Source organism: Leucoraja erinacea, unplaced genomic scaffold, assembly GCF_028641065.1.
Source record: "Leucoraja erinacea ecotype New England unplaced genomic scaffold, Leri_hhj_1 Leri_465S, whole genome shotgun sequence".
Lineage (NCBI taxonomy): Eukaryota > Metazoa > Chordata > Chondrichthyes > Rajiformes > Rajidae > Leucoraja > Leucoraja erinaceus.
In genome coordinates this window covers 90,011-112,364 of record NW_026576366.1, presented here as the reverse complement: position 1 = coordinate 112,364, position 22,354 = coordinate 90,011, and the positions used below count along the sequence as shown (strand labels likewise).

The following is a 22,354-nucleotide window of genomic DNA, read 5'->3' as shown; positions in this document are numbered from 1 at the left end:
TGTCTAGCCTCCTGAGGTGAACACACAGTGCTATATAGGGTCATGCAGTAGGTGATAGGAGCAGAACTAGGCCATTCGGCCCATCAAGTCTACTCCGCCATTCAATCACGGCTGATCTATCTCTCCCTCCTAACCCCATTCTCCTGCCTTCTCCACATAAACCCCTGACACCCGCCCTAATCAAAGAATCTATCTATCTCTGCGGTAAAAATATCAATTCCCTTGGCCTCCACAGCCTTGTGTTGGAGTTACTGAAGCTGTATATATATATGTAACCTGCTCCAAAACATCATTCAAATCAATAACAAACTAAATAGTAAATTGGAAGATTGAGGAATTACAGAACCCATAGAACTAACCACCATCGATGAACTCATCCTGAACCTGGATGAGGGTTACTGATTTTGGAATGAAAAGGATTTGCACATCTGTTAGATTAAGTTGCTCATCACATGGAAATCAAGTGTTAAGACTCATTATCCCTGATCTTCAGACAAAAAGCACCCAGAAGATTGCACTGTACATTATTATTATGCATTTGCTTCACATAAATATTGCAAACCAGACAGAGACCAGAGCAGGGAACAGCAGAAGAGATAATTTAACTTGGTCACTCGCATTGCAGAGGTCAGTATTACAACAGCTGACAGAGACTGAGGCTCCTGGGATATTTGGCCGGACATTACAGTCAGCAGGGTGACCACATCCAGCGCCGTAAGCCTTTACACCAGCTGGAAAAAAACAGAATGGTCAGTTAAATAATTACTTTGTTCATAGTTCATGTATCATTTTAGAGTTTTACAGCGTGGATACAGGCCCTTCAGCCCAACATGCCCACACCGGCCAACATGTCCCAGCTACACTAGTCCCACCTGCCTGCGCTTGGTCCATATCCCCCAAACCTGTCTGATCCAAGTACCTGTCTAACTGTTTCTTAAACATTGCGATAGTCCCTGCCTCAACTACCTCCTCTGGCAGCTTGTTCCATACACCCACCACCCTGTGTGTGAATGCCACTGAGTTTTCAAATTTCTATGAGTAAATCAGCTATTTATTCACACAATCGTACAGTCTTAACATCTTTACGAGGATGTTGCCAGGACTAGAGGGTGTGAGCTATAGGGAGAGGTTGAGTAGGCTGGGTCTCTATTCCTTGGAGCACAGGAGGATGAGGGGAGATCTTATAGAGGTGTACAAAATCATGAGAGGAATAGATTGGGTAGATGCTCAGTCTCTTGACCAGAGTTGGGGAATCGAGGACCAGAGGACATAGGTTTAAGGTGAAGGGGAAAAGATTTAATAGGAATCTGAGGGGTAACCTTTTCACACAAAGGGTGGTGGGTGCATGGAACAAGCTATATCTCTAAATAGAGGTGTGCATCTCAAATTCATTCGTACTTACCAGCCTCTACAACCACAAGGTAGCATCGCTCCCCGGCAGAGCAGTTAGCAGTATCACTCACGCATCTTTGAGTTGATCCTAAGCAGGAGTAACACCGCAAAGAGTTACCTGTACATTGAGAATAAAACAGAGGAGGTTGTGTGAGAGACACCTGCAGCTCGTTCTGCCGCTGCTCTGAAAACGAGCAACTATTTTCAATAAACATAGAACAATACCGACACAAAATGCTGGAGTAACTCAGCGGGTCAGGCAGCCGCTCTGGAGACGAGGTACAGGTGATGTTTTGGTCGAGACCCTCCCAAATTTCAGCTGGTTGTATTGGTTTAAAAGTCATCTTGTCGAGTCTCATTGTTTGTAACTCATTCTCACCGCGCCACAGCTAACAATGGCCTGTTTCCTGTATCATCTTTTCCTTCTTCCATACCTATCATTCATTTGTTGAATATCTCTCGATATCACCGTCTATCCCTCTTGTTTCCCTTTCCCCTGACCCTCAGTGTGAAGAAGGGCCTCAATAGACAATAGACAAAAGGTGCAGGAGTAGGCCATTCGGCCCTTCGAGCCATTCAATGTGGTCATGGCTGATCATCCACAATCAGTACCCCGTTCCTGCCTTCTCCCCATATCCCCTGACTATGCTATCTTTAAGAGCCCTATCTAGCTCTCTCTTGAAAGTATCCAGAGAACCGGCCTCCACTGCCCTCTGAGGCAGAGAATTCCACAGACTCACAACTCTGTGTGAGAAAAAGTGTTTCCTCGTCTCCGTTCTAAATGGCTTATCCCTTATTCTTAAACTGTGGCCCCAGGTTCTGGAAACTGTGGCCCCTGGTTCTGGAGCCGAAACGTCAACTATTCCTTCTCTCCAGAAATGCTGCCTGTCCCGCTGCCACGTCAGCCCATTGGATTTCGGAGGAGTGGTCCATCTCGCTCCTCTATAATCTTTGCACTATCCTACACACTGCCAAAGTAGTATCTAAACTAGCTATACATGTATAGTTTTGGCTTTTGCACTATTATTGTTTGCTTCGTGTGTGTGTGTATGTGTGTGTGTGTGCGTGTGTATGTGTGTGTGTATGTGTGTGTGTGTGTGTGTGTATGTGTGTGTGTATGTGTGTGTGTGTGGCAAGGAACTGCAGATGCTGGTTTACACTGAAGATAGGCATAACATGCTGGAGTAACTCAGCGGGCCAGGCAGCATCTCTGGAGAGAAGAAAGAAGGGTCTCGACCTGAAATGTCACCATTCCTTCTATCTGGGACATCTATATTACTAAAACTCTGTTCTTGACCAGTTTTGGCTTTCTGTGCTGCGGTTTCCAAGAGTATGCCGCCACCTACGGCCGTCACTTTTGGCCACCTCACTCAGAGCCCCCCTCCGCCGCATGTGTGCCGAGGATTTTTCCCGTCGATGAAAATTGACAGAGATATTAATGTTTTTACAACATTCCCCATTCTCTCTGCCGCCCCCGCTGGAGGGAGGGGGAGGGACAATAAAACCAGGAAGGGTTGTGCCTCAATCAGTCTCTGCAAGTGGTGTGCCTCAATCAGTCTCTGCAAGTGGTGTGCCTCAATCAGAGCTTTGAATGACACTGACAAATGTCTACAGCACTGTGAGTACCCTTAATTTGGTTTGAAAATGAAAATATGGTTAGAGGTAAAAAAGCACTGCCTGCAAATGGTTGTTTGGGTTTGGGTTGAAGTAAAAAGGCATTCCCCCCCCCCCCCCCCATCTCCTCACCCCCCCCCCTCCCTCTCCTCTCCCCCCTCTCTCCTCACCCCCCGCCCCCTCCTCCTCCCTCCTCTCCCCCCCCCCTCTCCTCTCCCTCCCCCTCCTCTCCCCCTCCCCTCCTTCTCCACCTCTCCCCACCCTCTCCTCTCTCCCCCCTCTCCTCCCTCTTCCCCCTCTCCTCTTCCCCCCCCCTCCTCATCCCCCCTCTCTCCTCCAATCCCCCCTCCTCTCCCACCATCCCTCCCGTAAATCCCTCTCCCCTCCACACATCCCTACCCCGTCCCTGCTCCCCACCCTCTCCCCCACCCCTCATCTCACCCCCCTCAGCACTCTCTCCCCCCCCCCCCCCCCCCTCTCTCTCCTCCCCCCTTACTTCTCTCTCTCTCTCTCTCCCCTCCATTAGTGTGAGTGCGGGAGGGAGGGGGTAGTTAGTGTGTGATGCTGCATGCCGCCTCCCCCCCCCCCCCCCCCCCCCACACAACCGCACGTTGGCGGAACAGACCCAACGGGTCTGCACTTGGTCTAGTATAACAATAAAACACTCTGGAATTGACAATAACTAACTCCATATTCAGTAACAAACTCTCTACGTGTAAACGAACACACAGCTAAATGTTTAACCAAGAATTCCAATCCTACTTGAGAATCTAAAATGCCTTTCCACAGTTAAACTAGCCCAGTGGTTCTCAAATGGGGGTACGCGTACCCCTGGGGTACGCGTACCCCTGGGGTACGTGAAGGCACTCCAGGGGGTACGTGAGATTTTAAAATATAGGGCTACATATAGGGTGATTTCACCAAATGTCAAATGAGCGTAGATCCCCCCCTCACGTGACCGAAAATTTTAACTGGAGGACATATGTCAGATCGGTACATGTAAGTGAATGGGGAAACACGCACTTTCACACCCGTTAAAAACATGGAAAACGGCCGATTTTTGAGCTGAAATTTTCTGTGCTAGTCGGGGTGACCGTGAAGCACAGCGACCTAAATTTTCAGGCAAAAAAAAGATAGAAAGTAAGGTAATTACAAGAGGGAACTGAAGGTGGAAAACAGCGGAAGTGAACAGCCGACATTTGCCGAGGAGATTTTAAGATCCAAAATATCGGGAATTATCGCGTTTGCTCGCTGAATTTCATCAGAAGTAAGGCATTATTAACTTACTTTTGATGAAATTCAGTGAGCAAACGCGCCGACTAGCACAGAAAATTTCAGCTCAAAAATCGGCCGTTTTCCATGTTTTTAACGGGTGGGAAAGTGCGTGTTTCCCCATTCACTTACATGTACCGATCTGACATATGTCCTCCAGTTAAAATTTTCGGTCACGTGAGGGGGGATCTACGCTCATTTGAACTTTGGTGAAATCACCCTATACAGGGTCGGCCTTAGGATGTGCGGGGTCCAATTGGGAACAATTTTGGTGAACCCCAGGTTCCCAGCCAAGGTGTGTCAGCCCAGTTATTTAGTATATATTATGAAATTGTACACTAGGTGCTATGGATTGTACACTGTGTGAATCTCTCCTGCTCCCTCCCGTTTGACTGTCAGTAGCTCCGCGGCTTCCAACCTTTACCGTAGCTGCTAATTACCATTAAACTGCATTATGTGATTGGACACAATGCCCTTGGAGACAGCGGCTGATTGGACGTGAGGAGACCTATTTGTTGATTGGACGGGTATTTTAAGGCAAGCTGGTTGGTGATTGGATGCAACCCCGTTAGAGACAGCGATTGATTGGCCGCCAAATAACATGGTCAAATCTGTAACAAAAATCGCTGGTCGGTGCGAACTCAGTAACTATCTGGTTGTTTCTCCAAACTAAACAGTATAACATACAGGTACATTCATTTAAAATTAAAGTCAGTGATGATTTCACATGATTTCTTACTGTGTAAAGCTCAATATCTGACCAATTTCTGTTTCACACGTTTAGTCTGCCGTGAGCATTTTTCTCTCCCAAAACAGTTCATATCTAGCAAACCGATGATAAATATTTTTATTTTTTATTTTTAGCAATTTCTGCTTTTATATAAAATTAAGCTAATGATTTCTTTTTGAGCACAGATGTTTACTATGATCCCAAAAGAGGACACTTTATGTTGATAATTATTTTTATGTGCACAAATCTTTATTTATAATTAAGTTAATTATTTCTTTCTTTTTTTTAAGTTATATCTTTTTATTTCCAAATCGTTCAAGAGAGACCACTACAAATGAGCAGTGTTTTGCACATTTATGGAGTTTTAAATGGTTCATTTTATAGTTTTAAATGGTTATATGGTCACTGTTTTCACTACATTAGTTTGAATCACTACATTTTAGTGATGAGAAATATTTGCAATAAATTTAGTCATGGATTATTAACATTTAAAATGTTCGGAATAGTTTTTTTTCAAATGTTTGAATTTTGTATGTGTTTATCAGTTCCAAAGTTTAATAAATCAGACACTGATGGCACAGTGCTCTGTTTTAAGTCTTTTTTTTTAGAACCAAAAACGCTTTGCGCTGGTTAGGGGGTACTTGGCTGAAAACATATTTCACAGGGGGTACATCACTGAAAAAAGGTTGAGAACCACTGAACTAGAGGATACTACAGCAATAGCCACATCACCTTGACCTCTAACATTTCCTGACATGATGTTGAAAAAGCAGCCTAAAGACAATTTCAGTTGTTAATGAACACTGAAGATTTTGTGCAAAACATTTTTTTGAGGTGGGGTTTGTCAGGGTGGGGTGGGTGGTGGTAAGCATGGTGCAGCCAAGGGAGGGGCACAGCTTCAGGCGGGGGTTCTCGTGAGCTGATGAGAATGGGGGGGGGGGGCTCATGCAGGGGATGTGGGCGGCTTCAGTACTGGGTGCATCCTATAGCCAGGTGGAGGGCAGCATCTTGAGGTGGGGGATGTCAGTGGCGGAGGGGGGCAGTGAGCGATTTACTCATGACCTGTGGACTCACTCACTGCCTTGGGATTAACTCATGGCCTTTAGACCGACTGATTCTCACAGCTTGTGGACTGACTGATGCCCGACTTCTGGAGTCACGTCCGACTTTTGTAAACTGAAAACTGTAACATCTACATTGAGGAACAGTTTCTTCCTGACAGCCATCACGCTATTAAACATAATAAATAAGCTCTGAACTACGAAATACTATATTATTTCACACACACATATATATTCACATGCACTCACACACATATGCACATACACACACACACACACACATACACATACATATACACCCGCACATATGCACACACACATATTCACACACACACACACACATATTCACTCACACACATATTCACACACATGTACACACACACACACGTGTGTGTGTGCGTGTGTGTGCATGTGTGTGTGCGCGTGTGTATGTGTGCGTGTGTTTACGTGTGTGTGTGTGTGTGTGCGAGTGTGTGTGTGTGTGTGTGTGTGTGTGTGTGTGTGGCAAGGAACTGCAGATGCTGGTTTACATTGAAGATAGACATAACATGCTGGAGTAACTCAGCGGGACAGGCAGCATCTCTGGAGAGAAGGAAGAAGGGTCTCGACCTGAAACGTCACCATTCCTTCTATCTGGGACATATAACAATAAAACACTCTGGACTTGACAATAACTAACTCCATATTCAGTAACAAACTCTCTACATGTGAACGAACACACAGCTAAATGTTTAACCAAGAATTTCAATCCCACTTGAGAATCTAAAATGCCTTTCCACAGTTAAACTAGAGGACAACAAAATAGTTATATTTCCTTGGTACACAAAAATGCTGGAGAAACTCAGCGGGTGCCGCAGCATCTATGGAGCGAAGGAAACAGGCAACGTTTCTGGCCGAAACCCTTCTTCAGACCAAAGGTTTCGGCCCGAAATGTTGCCTACTTCCTTCGCTCCATAGATGCTGCTGCACCCGCTGAGTTTCCCCAGCGTTTTTGTCTACCTTCGATTTTCCAGCATCTGCAGTTCCTTCTTAAACAGTTGTATTTCCTTACCCGGAGAGGCACTGAGAATGAGACCAGCTACCAGGATCACAAGGTAATTCATCTTTGGATTTGAACAGCTGAGCTTCGAGGGCAAGAGAGAGAACAGGAAAATATTTCAAACAGAAGTCTTCAAATTCCCTGAAATCTGTAGAAGGATCCCAACTGGAAACGTCACCAGATTGTTCTCCAGAGATGCTGCCCGACTCGCCGAGTTACGCCAGCACTCTGAGCTTTATTGAAGTGTTCAAGAAGGAACTGCAGATGCTGGAAGATCGAAGGTACACAAAAATGCTGGAGAAACTCAGCGGGTGCAGCAGCATTTATTGAAAATCCCTTGTGATTTTGACTATGGGATGGTGTTACAGAGGTAGGGGGAGGAGGCAAGCAAAAGACCCAATAACTGAGGAGTATTGATTGCTCCTGGCAGTTTGCAAATGTGTTGTGTAACAGTCTTCAGTCAAGGGAGGCTGCCTCGAAAAAAATGTGGTCTGTTTCACGAAAAACCAAATTGGAAATCGGAATTGAAACTGAAAGCAGTAAAAATATTATTCAGGTGGTTTGAGCAAAAAGACACAAAGTGCTGGAGCAAACAGAAGTCTTCTAAGGGGCAGAAAACGCTGGTGGGTGTTGTGTACAGGCCACCTAACAGTAGTAGTGAAGTTGGAGATGGTATCAAACAGGAAATTAGAAATGCTTGCGACAAAGGCAAAACAGTTATAATGGGTGACTTCAATCTACACATCGATTGGGTGAATCAAATTGGCAGGGGTGCTGAGGAAGAGGATTTCTTGGAATGTATGCGGGATAGTTATCTAAATCAACATGTAGAGGAACCAACGAGAGAGCAGGCTATTTTAGACTGGGTATTGAGTAATGAGGAAGGGTTAGTTAGCAATCTTGTTGTACGTGCCCCCTTGGGCAAGAGTGACCATAATATGGTTGAGTTCTTCATTAGGATGGAGAGTGACATTGTTAATTCAGAAACAATGGTTCTGAACTTAAAGAAAGGTAACTTTGAGGGTATGAGACGTGAATTGGCCAAGATTGACTGGCAATTAATTCTAAAAGGGTTGACGGTGGATATGCAATGGAAGACATTTAAAGACTGCATGGATGAACTACAAAAATTGTTCATCCCAGTTTGGCAAAAGAATAAATCAGGGAAGGTAGTACATCCGTGGATAACAAGGGAAATCAGGGATAGTATCAAAGCGAAGGATGATGCGTACAAATTAGCCTGAAAAAGCAGCATACCGAAGGACTGGGAGAAATTCAAAGACCAGCAGAGGAGGACAAAGAGCTTAATTAGGAAAGGGAAAATAGATTATGAAAGAAAACTGGCAGGGAACATAAAAACTGACTGCAAAAGTTTTTATAGATATGTGAAAAGAAAGAGATTAGTTAAAACAAATGTAGGTCCCTTGCAGTCAGAAACAGGTGAGTTGATCATGGGGAACAAGGATATGGCGGACCAATTGAATAACTACTTTGGTTCCGTCTTCGCTAAGTAAGACATAAATAATTTGCCGGAAATAGCAGGGGACCGCGGGTCGAAGGAGTTGGAGGAATTGAGTGAAATCCAGGTTAGCCGGGAAGTGGTGTTGGGTAAATCGAATGGATTAAAGGCCGATAAATCCCCAGGGCCAGATAGGCTGCATCCCAGAGTACTTAAGGAAGTAGCTCCAGCACTAGTGGATGCATTAGTAATAATCTTTCAAAACTCTTTAGATTGGCGGGTAGCAAACGTAACCCCACTTTTTAAGAAGGGAGGGAGAGAGAAAATGGGGAATTACAGACCAGTTAGTCTAACATCGGTAGTGGGGAAACTGCTAGAGTCAGTTATTAAAGATGGGATAGCAGCACATTTGGAAAGTGGTGAAATCATTGGACAAAGTCAGCATGGATTTACGAAAGGTAAATCATGTCTGACGAATCTTATAGAATTTTTCGAGGATGTAACTAGTAGCGTGGATAGGGGAGAACCAGTGGATGTGGTGTATCTGGACTTCCAGAAGGCTTTCGACAAGGTCCCACATAAAAGATTAGTATACAAACTTAAAGCACAAGGCATTGGGGGTTCAGTATTGATGTGGATAGAGAACTGGCTGGCAAACAGGAAGCAAAGAGTAGGAGTAAACGGGTCCTTTTCACAATGGCAGGAAGTGACTAGTGGGGTACCGCAAGGCTCAGTGCTGGGACCCCAGCTATTTACAATATATATTAATGATCTGGATGAGGGAATTGAAGGCAATATCTCCAAGTTTGCGGATGACACTAAGCTGGGGGGCAGTGTTAGCTGTGAGGAGGATGCTAGGAGACTGCAAGGTGACTTGGATAGGCTGGGTGAGTGGACAAATGTTTGGCAGATGCAGTATAATGTTGATAAATGTGAGGTTATCTATTTTGGTGGCAAAAACGGGAAAGCAGACTATTATCTAAATGGTGACCGATTGGGAAAGTGGGAGATGCAGCGAGACCTGGGTGTCATGGTACACCAGTCATTGAAGGTAGGCATGCAGGTGCAGCAGGCAGTAAAGAAAGCGAATGGTATGTTAGCTTTCATTGCAAAAGGATTTGAGTATAGGAGCAGGGAGGTTCTACTGCAGTTGTACAGGGTCTTGGTGAGACCACACCTGGAGTATTGCGTACAGTTTTGGTCTCCAAATCTGAGGAAGGACATTATTGCCATAGAGGGAGTGCAGAGACGGTTCACCAGACTGATTCCTGGGATGTCAGGACTGTCTTATGAAGAAAGACTGGATAGACTTGGTTTATACTCTCTAGAATTTAGGAGATTGAGAGGGGATCTTATAGAAACTTACAAAATTCTTAAGGGGTTGGACAGGCTAGATGCAGGAAGATTGTTCCCGATGTTAGGGAAGTCCAGGACAAGGGGTCACAGCTTATGGATAAGGGGGAAATCCTTTAAAACCGAGATGAGAAGAACTTTTTTCACACAGAGAGTGGTGAATCTCTGGAACTCTCTGCCACAGAGGGTAGTTGAGGCCAGTTCATTGGCTATATTTAAGAGGGAGTTAGATGTGGCCCTTGTGGCTAAGGAGATCAGGGGGTATGGAGAGAAGGCAGGTACGGGATACTGAGTTGGATGATCAGCCATGATCATATTGAATGGTGGTGCAGGCTCGAAGGGCCGAATGGCCCACTCCTGCACCTAATTTCTATGTTTCTATGTTTCTTCAGATTCCCTGAAATCTGTAGAAGGATCCCAACTGGAAACTTCACCAGATTGTTCTCCAGAGATGCTGCCCCACTCGCCGAGTTACGCCAGCACTCTGAGCCTTTATTGAAAATCTCTTGTGATTTTGACTATGGGATGGTCTTACAGAGGCAATGAAAAGACCCAGTTACTGATGACTACTGATTGCTCCCGGCAGTTTTTAACAGGTTATTCGTGTTGTGAAACAGCCTTCAGTTGTGGTAGACCACCTCGCAGAGATATAGTCTGTTTCACGAAAAACTAATTGGAAATCGGAATTGAAACTGAAAGCAGAAAAATATTATTCGCGTGGTTTGGACATTGTTGAACCCTTGGTTAAATTTGAGATTTGGGGAAAATGTATTCAACACTTTCACACAACATAAATTGCTCCCTCTCTAAACGTTATAAAAACTATTTCACCTCTAGTCTAGTCAAGTCAAGTCAAGTTTATTTGTCACATACACATACGAGATGTGCAGTGAAATGAAAGTGGCAATGCTCGCGGACTTTTGTGCAAAAGACAAACAACAAAACAACCAAACAAATTATAAACACAATCATAACACACATATTCTTTTACATAATAAATAATGGAAGGCGAAGGAGGGACAGTAGAGTTAGTCCCTGGTGAGATAGGCACCTATAGGGTAGAACAGACATGACGACAAACAGACAAATTGTTGAAATTCGCAGCTCAGATTCTGTTTTGCTTTGGGCTTTTTTTCTTTAGTTTAGGTGGGGTTTTGCAGTATTTTAATGTTGCTGTTTTACCTGCTTTTAACTGTTTCATCAGGGATTGTTTTTACTGTTATTATATGTGAAATGTTTAAGATTTATGTGCGATGCTCCGGTATTCCCTGGGAAACAAACGTCTTGTCATTTTGCACTGTACAACTGTTGCTTTGCAAGAAGACAATAAAGGTTGATTGATTGATTGATTGATATCATTGTTATGTTTATCAATATTCTTTTTGCTTTGTTTTTCTTTTTTTGTTGTTTTGTCTTTTTTGGAGGAAAAAAACAGGAAGGAAGGAAGGAAGGAAGGAAGGAAGGAAGGAAGGAAGGAAGGAAGGAAGGAAGGAGGAAGGAAGGAAGGAAGGAAGGAAGGGAGGGAGGGAGGGCAGGCAGGCAGGCAGGCAGGCAGGCAGGCGATTTTCACATGGTTTGGGCAAAAACATACAAAGTGCTGGAGTAAAGGGTCAGGCAGCCGCTCTGGAGAAGAGGTACAGGTGATGTTTTGGTCGAGACCCTCCCAAATCCCAACTGGTTGTAGCGGTTTAAAAGTCATCTTCTCGAGTCTCATTGTTTGTAACTCATTCTCACCTCGCCCACAGCTAACAATGGCCTGTTTGCTCTATCATTTTTACTTTTTTGCATATCTTTCATTAATCTATCTTCAATCCGTGTATTACTAAAACTCTCGTCTTGTTTGTTTGGATGTCTGCGTGTGAGTGAGACCTTCAAATCACACTAAAATGGTACACGATAGTGCTACAATTTTTGGACCACCTTACTCACAATTGTCCTGTGGTGTGTTTTTTATTAAGTTTCATTCAGATTGATGTCATATTTCACCAGTTATTTCACATTTCTTTATTTCAAAAATACAATTTTTTCTTTCTGCAGCTATGAATTCACAATGGGAATGTAACCCTACCAGCTGCAATGTTGAAATCCCGGGACACTCAGTCCTGCCAGCACTAGCATGTGTAATTGCCATCTACAATAGTGCAATCCCTTTTTTAATTATTCCTGGCAGCTAACATTTTTTTAAGAGCAATTACATTTTTTTAAAGTCACAGTACCATGAGCTCAGCCAGCTAGCAAGTGCAATTGCACTTTTAAAAAGTTGTAAATGAGGGAGGGTGAATAAGGCGAGATAAGCAGCCCCTGTGCAGTTGGAGGCAATGGATGAGTGGTGGAATATTGCGTTGGGGGAATGGGTTGTGTGGGAGGACCAGGCCTCCCATCTGACAGGGACCCAACGGGTCCCACTTGGTCTATTATTATATTACTAAATCTCTCATCTTGTTTCTATATTTGTGTGCCAGTCTTGTAAACGGTACATGATAGCGCTAGAATTTTTACACCGCCTTACTCACCATTGTCCTATGATATACAAAAAAATACATTTTGTTCAGATTGATGCCATAATTTGCAAGTTATTCATGATTAAAACAAAAAAAACACTTGAAAAAACCTGACTGCCCCTCAACAGTGTTCCACCCCACAATGACATCACAATGGGATCTCATTTTTTGGAGGGAGGATCAAGGGTTAATGCGTACGTGACCAGGAGCTAAGTGTTGAAACATGGCGTAGCTAAATTGCGGAATTAATTGCGGAACTGATACGAGAATAGGGAAGTGACACAACAACAGAGATGTACAGAATATAGATAGGTCCACATATGGCCATGTTGGAGCTGATCATAGGACAAATTGTGGTTTTGTAAGTAATGGAGGGAGTGACTGAGGATAGGGAAAAGGGGAGGGAGGGAGGGAGTGAAGAGAGAGGGCGAAGAGGAGGGAGAGTCACACCTGCACAGTTGGGGGCTATGGGTGAGTGGTGGAATATTGCATTGGGGGAACGGGGTCCCACTTGTTTGTTTTATATCTCTCTACATCAACGTCTATTTCTCTCCTTTCCCTTTCACCTGACTCTCAGTCTGCAGAATGGACTCGACCCAAAATGTCACCTAACCCTTCTCTGCAGAGATGCATGCTGCCAGTCCCGCTGAGTAAATAGACGGGACTGGACCTTGGAGAGGAGGGAGAGGGAGGTGGGGAGGGAGGGGATGGACAAAAGGGAGAGATGGGTGGAGATGGAATGGGGAAAGGGAAGGAGGGAGGGGAGAGGAGGGGGAGAGGGAGGAGGGGAGAGAGGGGGGATGGAGAGGGGGAGGGGCGGATGCGGAGGGGAGAGGGGGGTGTGGAAAGGGGAGGGGAGAGGGAGGAGGGGTGAGGGAGGAGGGGAGAAGTGGAGGAGAGAGGTGGGATAAGAACAAATATAACCATTTAACCATATAACAATTACAGCACGGAAACAGACCATCTCGGCCCTACAAGTCTATGCCGAACAATTATTTTCCCCTAGTCCCATCTGCCTGCACTCAGACCATAACCCTCCATTCCCTTCTCATCCATATACCTATCCAATTTATTTTTAAATGATAATATCGAACCTGCCTCCACCACTTCCACTGGAAGCTCATTCCACACAGCTACCACTCTCACCAATGCCTTGTACAATTTTAACATTACATCCCAACTTCTATACTCAATGCTCTGATTTATAAAGGCTAGCATACCAAAAGCTTTCTTTACCACCCTATCTATATGAGATTCCACCTTCAGGGAACTATGCACGGTTATACCCAGATCCCTCTGTTCAACTGCATTCCTCAATTTGCTACCATTTACCATGTACTTCCTTTTTTGATTTGTCCTGCCAAGATGTAGCACCTCACACTTATCAGCATTAAACTCCATCTGCCATCTTTCAGCCCATTCTTCCAAATGGCCTAAATTTTACTTCGGAGTCACGTGAGTGACTTCGTGAAGAACCCCGCTTCCACGCATGCGTGTCATATCGCTACACGCATTGCAACGAGTCATACAGGGGGGAACGGCGTTCCCCAAGCGGGAGAATTTGAAAGTCGGGAACAGCAGGTAAGAGACTCTGCGTTCCTTTTTTACTACTTACTTTTAGGTGGCTGCGGAAAGCCGGCGGGGAGACCCGTGGAGGGCGAGCAGCCAGCAGCAGCAACAGCACGAGTTTCCCTGGAGGGGAACAACCTGAGCCCGACTTTGCTCCCGCACCGGCAAAATTCACCTCTCGGCCGGGCGGGAAGCAAAGTAAAAAAGGTCCCTATGCCAGTCTCAAACGAGACTGGCTTGGGAGCAGTCGGTAGCAGCCAGCGCAGAGGCTGCGGGACAGACAGCTCGGACCAGCGAGGGGCTCGGAACACTCAGCGAGTGCAGCGGCACTGATGGAGTCGGAACGGGACGTTCGGGCTGAAAACCGTCTTCAAAAGGTAAGGCCCAGGGTCCAGGGGATCCATAGGTACAGCCGGGGTTACCGGCTGCGGAACTGCCGCGAAGGACCAGGCCCGTGAACACCGGGGTCGGTCCAAGCGGCTCGAACCCGACACAGGGAACGACGGTCACCAGCGGGAGAAGGAAAGTCGGGAACAGCAGGTAAGAGACCCTGCGTTTCCTTCAACTTACCTTCTAGGTGCAGACATGGACCAGGTCCATGTAAGGCCGGCGGGAGAACCACGGAGGAGCGGCAGCGGCAGCGGCAGCGGCAGCGGCAGCGGCAGCCGGCAGCTGCAGGAGCACCGGCAGCTGCAGCAGCACTAACAGCTGCAGGAGTACAGACAGCGGCAGCAGCACAGGCAGCAGCAGTGGCAGCTGGCACTTCGTGAGGAGCTGGCAACGGCAGGAGCAGCATGGGCACATCGATTCCCGGAGAGGGAAAAACACCTGTGCCCAACTTCGCTCCAGCATGGTGAGAAAGTTCATTTCTCGACAGCAAAGGACTTTGCAGTTGACTGGCTGCAATCTACTACAAGGGACCAGTATGTGAGTACCAGGGTCAGTCCCATCGGGGTTTTAGTTACAATAATTGCTTCTCGGCTTTTTGGCTAAGATCAAGTGTAGTATCTGTTCTTATCAGTTTAATATCTGATACACCCCTTATCTACGGACCATATATATTAAATAAAAACTATAGTAGCTGTTATCATCAGTTTTAATGTCTTATATGTCCCTTAGCTAAGGACCATATAAGTAGGAGTGTCCAGAATTGAGGGCATTAGAGTGGGGTTGACCGGCTGCAACGACCGCAAGGGACCAGTACCGTCAGTACGGGGGTCGGTCCCAGGGGTCTAAGATAAAGGAGCAGCCAGGAGTGCTGAGAGCGTTGAAGCCAGGTTAAAGGAATAGATGGAAGCAGCTGTGCCAGTTATCCTCCACACCGGCCATATCCACTCCATGGAAGGAAGGACAAAACTGGAGAAGGAGGACCATGGAACAGCGGGCAGCCAGCAGCAGCCAGCGGCACTTGGATCAACCGTAGTGGGATCAGCTGTGCCCGATGTCGGCCCCGCACCGGCCAGATCCATGTGACCGAGCGGTAGGCTAGACACAAATTAAACAAGGTAGTGGACTCAGAAGGGTCCGACTTTGCATAAAACCACCGGCAACCAGCGCCCGAGAGGGCTGGAGCGGGAAGAAGCGGTGTATGGAGCCTTGCTCCAACATGATAAAACCACAGCAGTACCTCTTTGAGGGCTGCACAATGCTTCTACCCCATCAGAGGGGAGCACTGTGGGTCAGTTCTGGGTTGACTTGCAAGAGGGGTCCGCAGAACAAAAGACAAGTGGGCAGCAGTTAAGCCCCACAGGGGTACCCCGTGCGGGACCCTAGAGATCTCTAACTCTATAAAAAAGAGTAGGCAGGACCCTGATGGGCCAGAGCCTGGTAATACAGCGTCCCATGATCCTAACACAGCAGGGACTCTGCTGGACATGGTGGCTGATTACTTTAGCCAAGTCAAACATGGGTAGACTTGGATCCAGGATGGCAATAGTATTACTATATGTCTGGCCACATACGCCAACAAGGGAAAAAATTTACAAACACTGGCCAGACATCTGCCACCTGGCAACGGTGAGGCATTACGGGTGCCCAGTGTAAACCAATGCATTTGGCAACATATGGACGAACATCAGGAACCAGGACCTCAAGATCCAGAGAACCTTCAAGGGATTGACGGAAGGCATCATAGCATACACCCGCACCCTGGACTAAACGTAGGTAACCAAAGACCATCAAGACGCACTAGATCTGTTTAATAATATGCAATATGACCTGAACTACAAGTGGAAGGCGGCCATTCAGCCAGCACTAGGACCCCAAAAATGCTACCATTTGCAAACAAAGAACCGTGTGTGGACTAAGCCAAGACACTGGGGCTCATTAAGGCCAGCACAAGGGCCTATTTTGGAGCATGATACCAGCCACAGGCAAGGCCATAAAAAATGTGGCTCATACCAGTAGCAGTGTCAGAAATCAATATAACCTGCAGGATCCGTTTTAGGGTATGGCCAGGGCGGCCACCCTGGAAGATGCGGAAGCCTAAACCTCCCACACAACCCCGAACAAGAAATATTAAACCAGAACCTTATTTTCTTCTGTTAAAATAGGGACCTACGAGGGTAGGGGAGGTTGCAACACTACAGTTATGTATGGTATATAATCACTACAGATTCATATAATCTCAGCAGTATTCAGGGTTATCTGATAGGGTTTTTCTCATCCCAATAACCACAGTACATCATACACCAGAAGGGCATTTTGTCCTTACATAAACCAAACAATCTAAAACCCACATGGTGCTACAAGATTTGTACACGAAAGATTGGATTGAACATATTTATTAAAATAAAATAGAGTAGGGTTGCAGGATTATCATTGATTTAACCCTAAACACATTTGTTCTAGATATTCATTTTAAGATGGATGCTCTTATTATTGATAAAGACTTGGTGTCAGTTGCGGGTTTCTATATGGCAGGCATTGACTCAATAGAGGAACTTTGGCAATATAGAGCTTACAAAAGGGGCAATCATTAGCCCCAATATTATGTACTAAAATTCGTAAACCAGCTTGGCATTGTTATGTAAATAAGCCATAGGGTGAGGTTTTCCCCCGTTCGGACCCATCAATGGGGTACTAGGGTAAATTCAACCACACTCGGCATCTGGAATTTTCAGAGTACCCGACTGACCTTCTCAATCATGGTTTTCAGTCTTACAGGGGATGGTGTTAGAACCATGTTCCCTATGAACATTGCCAAAAAATTGTTGATTTATCCAGTGACTGGAGACTCCATGCCATAACACTATGGATTTATTGATTTGTAGAGTCTAACAGACCCACTATACTGTCAGAAGGACGATGAATCTCATCTCATTTGCACTAAGACTGTCAACACGGAAGCAGTACCTTGGACACATCAAGAAATGGGGCATATACTGCTTGGACAACAATCTCGGCCAAAAACATTCTGGCCGTATTGGGATTTTAACAAGCCTCCATTAGGATAATCGATGGAGCTACAGTGCCATTAATAGTGCCACAAGTGCACTCTCCAATTACCTATCACAAGGATCGGAACGGCACGCGGTGGGAGCGCACCCCTGGTAAGCAAACCAGGTACTCCGAAATCTGGGACGTGGGTGTCGTTTTCTCAACATGCTGAGGAGCTTGTAGCTCATAACAGCGTTGTCACCTCAGTAACAGACCAGGAAGATGGTTATGCTCATGGTGTTATTTACCGCACAACAAGTCCAGCCATTAAGCAAACAGAGCCTGGACTCCCTGATCATCTCACCGAGAAACTGGTGTTGTCATACAGGATTTAATAAAAGAAAACAGATCGGGTTCCTCGGGTCTAGGGTTTGATTTTATGGTACACCCATATGGCAAACGACTGTGTATAACAAGACACATCTAACAATACATAGCATATACTCAGAACATTCGAGGTCAGAGTATGGAGTTGTTTATCTCTTACAAGAAACTGCATGATAGGGTCACGACTCAAACTATGTCAAGGTGGCTCAAAATGGCAGGAATAGACACTGATGTTCCAACTCTCATTCCACCAGGACTGCAGCAACATCCGCAGCAATATTGTACAGGTACCCACAGACCAAATCCCCAGAATGGCAGGAGGGTCATTTTAAAAAAAAAAAAAAAAAAAAAAAAAAAAAAGGGTTTTTCCACAGGTTGTATAATAAACCAGTTTATTTGGAGCCATCATTGTATTAAGAAAACATTTTAGGTTCAACAAAATAATTTGCCCGATAGGTTACAGGGTTATGATTCTCAAAATTTTAAAAAGTGTTATATTTTTTCGTTATACCACACAACTCTTTGTATAATTGTGTTTTAAAACTACTAATGATGCTCTCTCCCAATACCCAAGGCAGTTGTGAAGCATGGACTCGTTCCACGGCATGAGGTCACAGAGCTTTGAAATCTTCACGAAGTCACTCACGTGACTCCGAAGTAAAATAGTAAGATTAAACGAGAACTTACCAGTTTGAAGTTTGATCTGTATTTTATGAGGAGTTACGATGAGGGATTTCGTGCCCTCCGCTCCCACCCTCGTATGATCATATCAAAAACTGGTATCTCTTTGATAATCTTACTATGTTAGATCATTATAGGTTCCTGTGACCTCACACCGCTGCTTTGAAGTATGACACGCATGCGTGGAAGCGGGGTTCTTCACGAAATCCCTCATCGTAACTCCTCATAAAATACAGATCAAACTTCAAACTGGTAAGTTCTCGTTTAATCTTACTATCTCTCTGTAGACTTTGGAAATCCTCTTCATTATCCACAACACCACCTATCTTGGTATCATCTGCATACTTACTAATCCAATTTACCTAACCTTCATCCAGATCATTGATGTACATGACAAACAACAAAGGACCCAACACAGATCCCTGAGGCACCCCACTAGTCACCTGCCTCCAACCTGACAAACAGCCATCCACCATTACTCTCTGGCGTCTCCCATTCAGCCACTGTTGAATCCATCTTGCTACTCCACCATTAATACCCAACAATTGAACCTTCTTAACCAACCTTCCACGAAGAACCTTGTCAAAGGCCTTACTAAAGTCCATATAGACAACATCCACTGCTTTATCCTCATCAATTTCCCTAGTAACCTCTTCAAAAAATTCAAGAAGATTAGTCAAACATGACCTTCCAGGCACAAATCCATGTTGACTGTTCCTAATCAGACCCTGTTTATCCAGATGCTTACATATATTATCTCTAAGTATCTTTTCCATTAATTTGCCCACCACCGAAGTCAAACTAACAGGTCTATAATTGCTAGGTTTACTCTTAGAACCCTTTTTAAACAATGGAACAACATGCGCAATACACCAATCCTCGGGCACTTTTCCCGTTTCCAATGACGTTTGAAATATTTCTGTCATAGCCCCTGCTATTTCTACACTAACTTCCCTCAATGTCCTAGGGAATATCCTGTCAGGAACTGGAGATTTATCCACTTTTATATTTTTCAAAAGTGTCAGTACTTCTTTTTCTTTGAACCTCATAGTATCCATAGCTACTCTACTAGTTTCCCTTACCTCACATAATTCAATATCCTTCTCCTTGGTGAATACCGAGGAAAATAAATTGTTCAATATCTCCCCCATCTCTTTTGGCTCTGAAGATAGCTGTCCACTCTGTCTCTCTAATGGACCAATTTTATCCCTCGTTATCCTTTTGCTATTAATATAGCTGTAGAAACCCTTTGGATTTACTTTCACCTTACTTGCCAAAGCAACCTCATATCTTCTTATAGCTTTTCTAATTTCTTTCTTGAGATTCTTTTTACATTCCTTATACTCCTCAAGCACCTCATTTACTCCATGCTGCCTATAATTATTGTAAATCTCTTTTTCCGAACCAAGTGTCCAATTTCCCTTGAAAACCATGGCTCTTTCCAATTTACATTTCCAAACACGTGTGTGTGTGTGCGTGTGTGTGTGCGTGTGTGTGTGCGCGCGTGTGTGTGTGTGTGCGTGTGTGTACGTGTGTGTGTGTGTGTGCGAGTGTGTGTGCGAGTGTGTGTGTGTATGTGTGTGGCAAGGAACTGCAGATGCTGGTTTACACTGAAGATAGACATAACATGCTGGAGTAACTCAGCGGGACAGGCAGCATCTCTGGAGAGAAGGAAGAAGGGTCTCGACCTGAAACGTCACCATTCCTTCTATCTGGGACATATAACAATAAAACACTCTGGACTTGACAATAACTATCTCCATATTCAGTAACAAACTTTCTACATGTGAACGAACACACAGCTAAATGTTTAACCAAGAATTTCAATCCCTCTTGAGAATCTAAAATGCCTTTCCACAGTTAAACTTGAGGACAACAACAGTTATATTTCCTTGGTACACAAAAATGCTGGAGAAACTCAGCGAGTGCAGCAGCATCTATAGAGCGAAGGAAACAGGCAACGTTTCGGGCCAAAACCCTTCTTCAGACCAAAGGTTTCGGCCCGAAATGTTGCCTACTTCCTTCGCTCCATAGATGCTGCTGCACCCGCTGAGTTTCCCCAGCGTTTTTGTCTACCTTCGATTTTCCAGCAGCTGCAGTTCCTTCTTAAACAGTTGTATTTCCTTACCCGGAGAGGCACTGAGAATGAGACCAGCTACCAGGATCACAAGGTAATTCATCTTTGGATTTGAACAGCTGAGCTTCGAGGGCAAGAGAGAGAACTGGAAAAATTTCAAACAGAAGTCTTCAAATTCCCTGAAATCTGTAGAAGGATCCCAACTGGAAACGTCACCAGTCCGTGTTCTCCAGAGATGCTGCCCGACTCGCCGAGTTACGCCAGCACTCTAATAGACCTTTCTCACGGGGCGACTTGACGCAAGAGGTAACCAGAGTTGAACATCGTGGCAACCTCGTACGATAACCGTATGGCATTCATGGACCACCGTGGCGCTAACGGCAGGTAATCGTGTAGCTTGTTGACTCGGGAGAAAATTCAAGCAAGCTTGAATTTCTCCAAGAGTGACTTGTACACTTGTGGTTGAACATTGCAACATTATAGGGACGTAGTGGCCAGTGCGATATCCGTATTAACTCTTGCGTTTACCGTGGGAACTCCTGCGAACGGTGAACCCAGAAGCTGGACAGAGGGGACAGAAGGTGAGTAATCTGGAATGAACATGCTCCTGGGGTTGCAGAGGCTGGTAAATATGAACCAATTTGAGATGACTATCTCTAGTTTAGAGAGACAGATTCCTATTACTTCTTATTATCAGCCTGCAGCCGGGAGCGAGGTTGAGGAACCAACCCTCCCCTCTGACGACACGCCTCGCCCCCACCCCTCAAGCTCTACCCCCTCCCTCTCTCTCTGCTCCCCTCCCTTCCTCTCTGCCCCCCCCCCTCCTCTCTCTCTCTGGCCCCCCCTCCCTTCCTCTCTGCTCCCCCCCCTCTCTCTCTGCCCACCCCCTCTTTGCCCCCCTCCCTCCCTCTCTGCCCCCTCATGCTCCCTCTCTGCCCCCCCCTCTCACCCTCCCTCTCTGTGCCTCCGTGTCCCTCTCTGTGCTTCTGTGTCCCTCTCTCCCTGCCCCCCTCTCCTTCTAGCTCCTGTCTGCGAGTTGGGGGCTATACGTGAGTGGATAGGGCAGGGGAAGGAGTAGTGAATGAATAATATTAATATAATATCAATAGGGGTTGTTAGTGTGTGTGTGTGTGGGGGGGGGGGGGGGGGTGGTTGGTTAGTGTGTGTGTGGGGGGTGATTAGTGTGTGTATGACACCACAACCGCGCGTAGAGGGGATGAGACCCATTGGGCCCCACTTGGTCTGGTGAACAATAAACACAGAAATTATTTAACTATCCATTCTGTTTTTCCAGGAAGTGAATCGATTTACGAAGCTGGATGTGTTCCCCCTGCTGCTTGTAATATCCAGCAAACTATTGCAGGTGTAACATTCTCTATCAACTGTTGTGATACTGACCTCTGCAACGCGAGTGACCAAGTTAAATTATCTCTTCTGCTGTTCCCTGCTCTGGTCTCTGTCTGGTTTGCAATATTTATGTGAAGCAAATGCATAATAATAATGTACAGTGCAATCTTCTGGATGCTTTTTGTGTGAAGATCAGGGATAATGAGTCTTAACACTTGATTTCCAAGTGATGAGCAACTTAATCTAACAGATGTGCAAATCCTTTTCATTCCAAAATCAGTAACCCTCATCCAGGTTCAGGATGAGTTCATCGATGGTGGTTAGTTCTATGGGTTCTGTAATTCCTCAATCTTCCAATTTACTATTTAGTTTGTTATTGATTTGAATGATGTTTTGGAGCAGGTTACATATATATACAGCTTCAGTAACTCCAATACAAGGCTGTGGAGGCCAAGTGAATTGATATTTTTACCGCAGAGATAGATTCTTGATTA

General features: G+C 45.3%; 1 protein-coding gene and 1 pseudogene across 1 annotated transcript; one reads left to right on the top strand and one right to left on the bottom strand.

Moving 5' to 3' along the window:
• Positions 1 to 166: 166 nt before the first annotated feature.
• LOC129693902 (CD59 glycoprotein-like) lies at positions 167 to 20,802 on the bottom strand. The gene is made up of 4 exons (XM_055630636.1): positions 20,565 to 20,802; positions 7,121 to 7,375; positions 1,403 to 1,510; positions 167 to 731 (listed from the first exon to the last, which is right to left on the bottom strand). The coding sequence occupies exons 2-4, from the start codon at positions 7,170 to 7,172 to the stop codon at positions 544 to 546; spliced, it is 348 nt and encodes a 115-aa protein (XP_055486611.1). The 5' UTR covers positions 7,173 to 7,375; positions 20,565 to 20,802; the 3' UTR covers positions 167 to 543.
• LOC129693906 (U2 spliceosomal RNA) lies at positions 14,960 to 15,067 on the top strand (annotated as a pseudogene).
• Positions 20,803 to 22,354: the final 1,552 nt, after the last annotated feature.

Coding starts and splice junctions, on each gene's coding strand:
- LOC129693902 (XM_055630636.1), bottom strand. CDS start 7,172: ATGAATTACCTTGTGATCCTGGTAGCTGGTCTCATTCTCAGTGCCTCT. Junction 1,511..7,120: donor CATTCTCAGTGCCTCTCCGG/GTAAGGAAATAC, acceptor CTCAATGTACAG/GTAACTCTTTGCGGTGTTAC. Junction 732..1,402: donor CCTTGTGGTTGTAGAGGCTG/GTAAGTACGAAT, acceptor GTTTTTTTCCAG/CTGGTGTAAAGGCTTACGGC.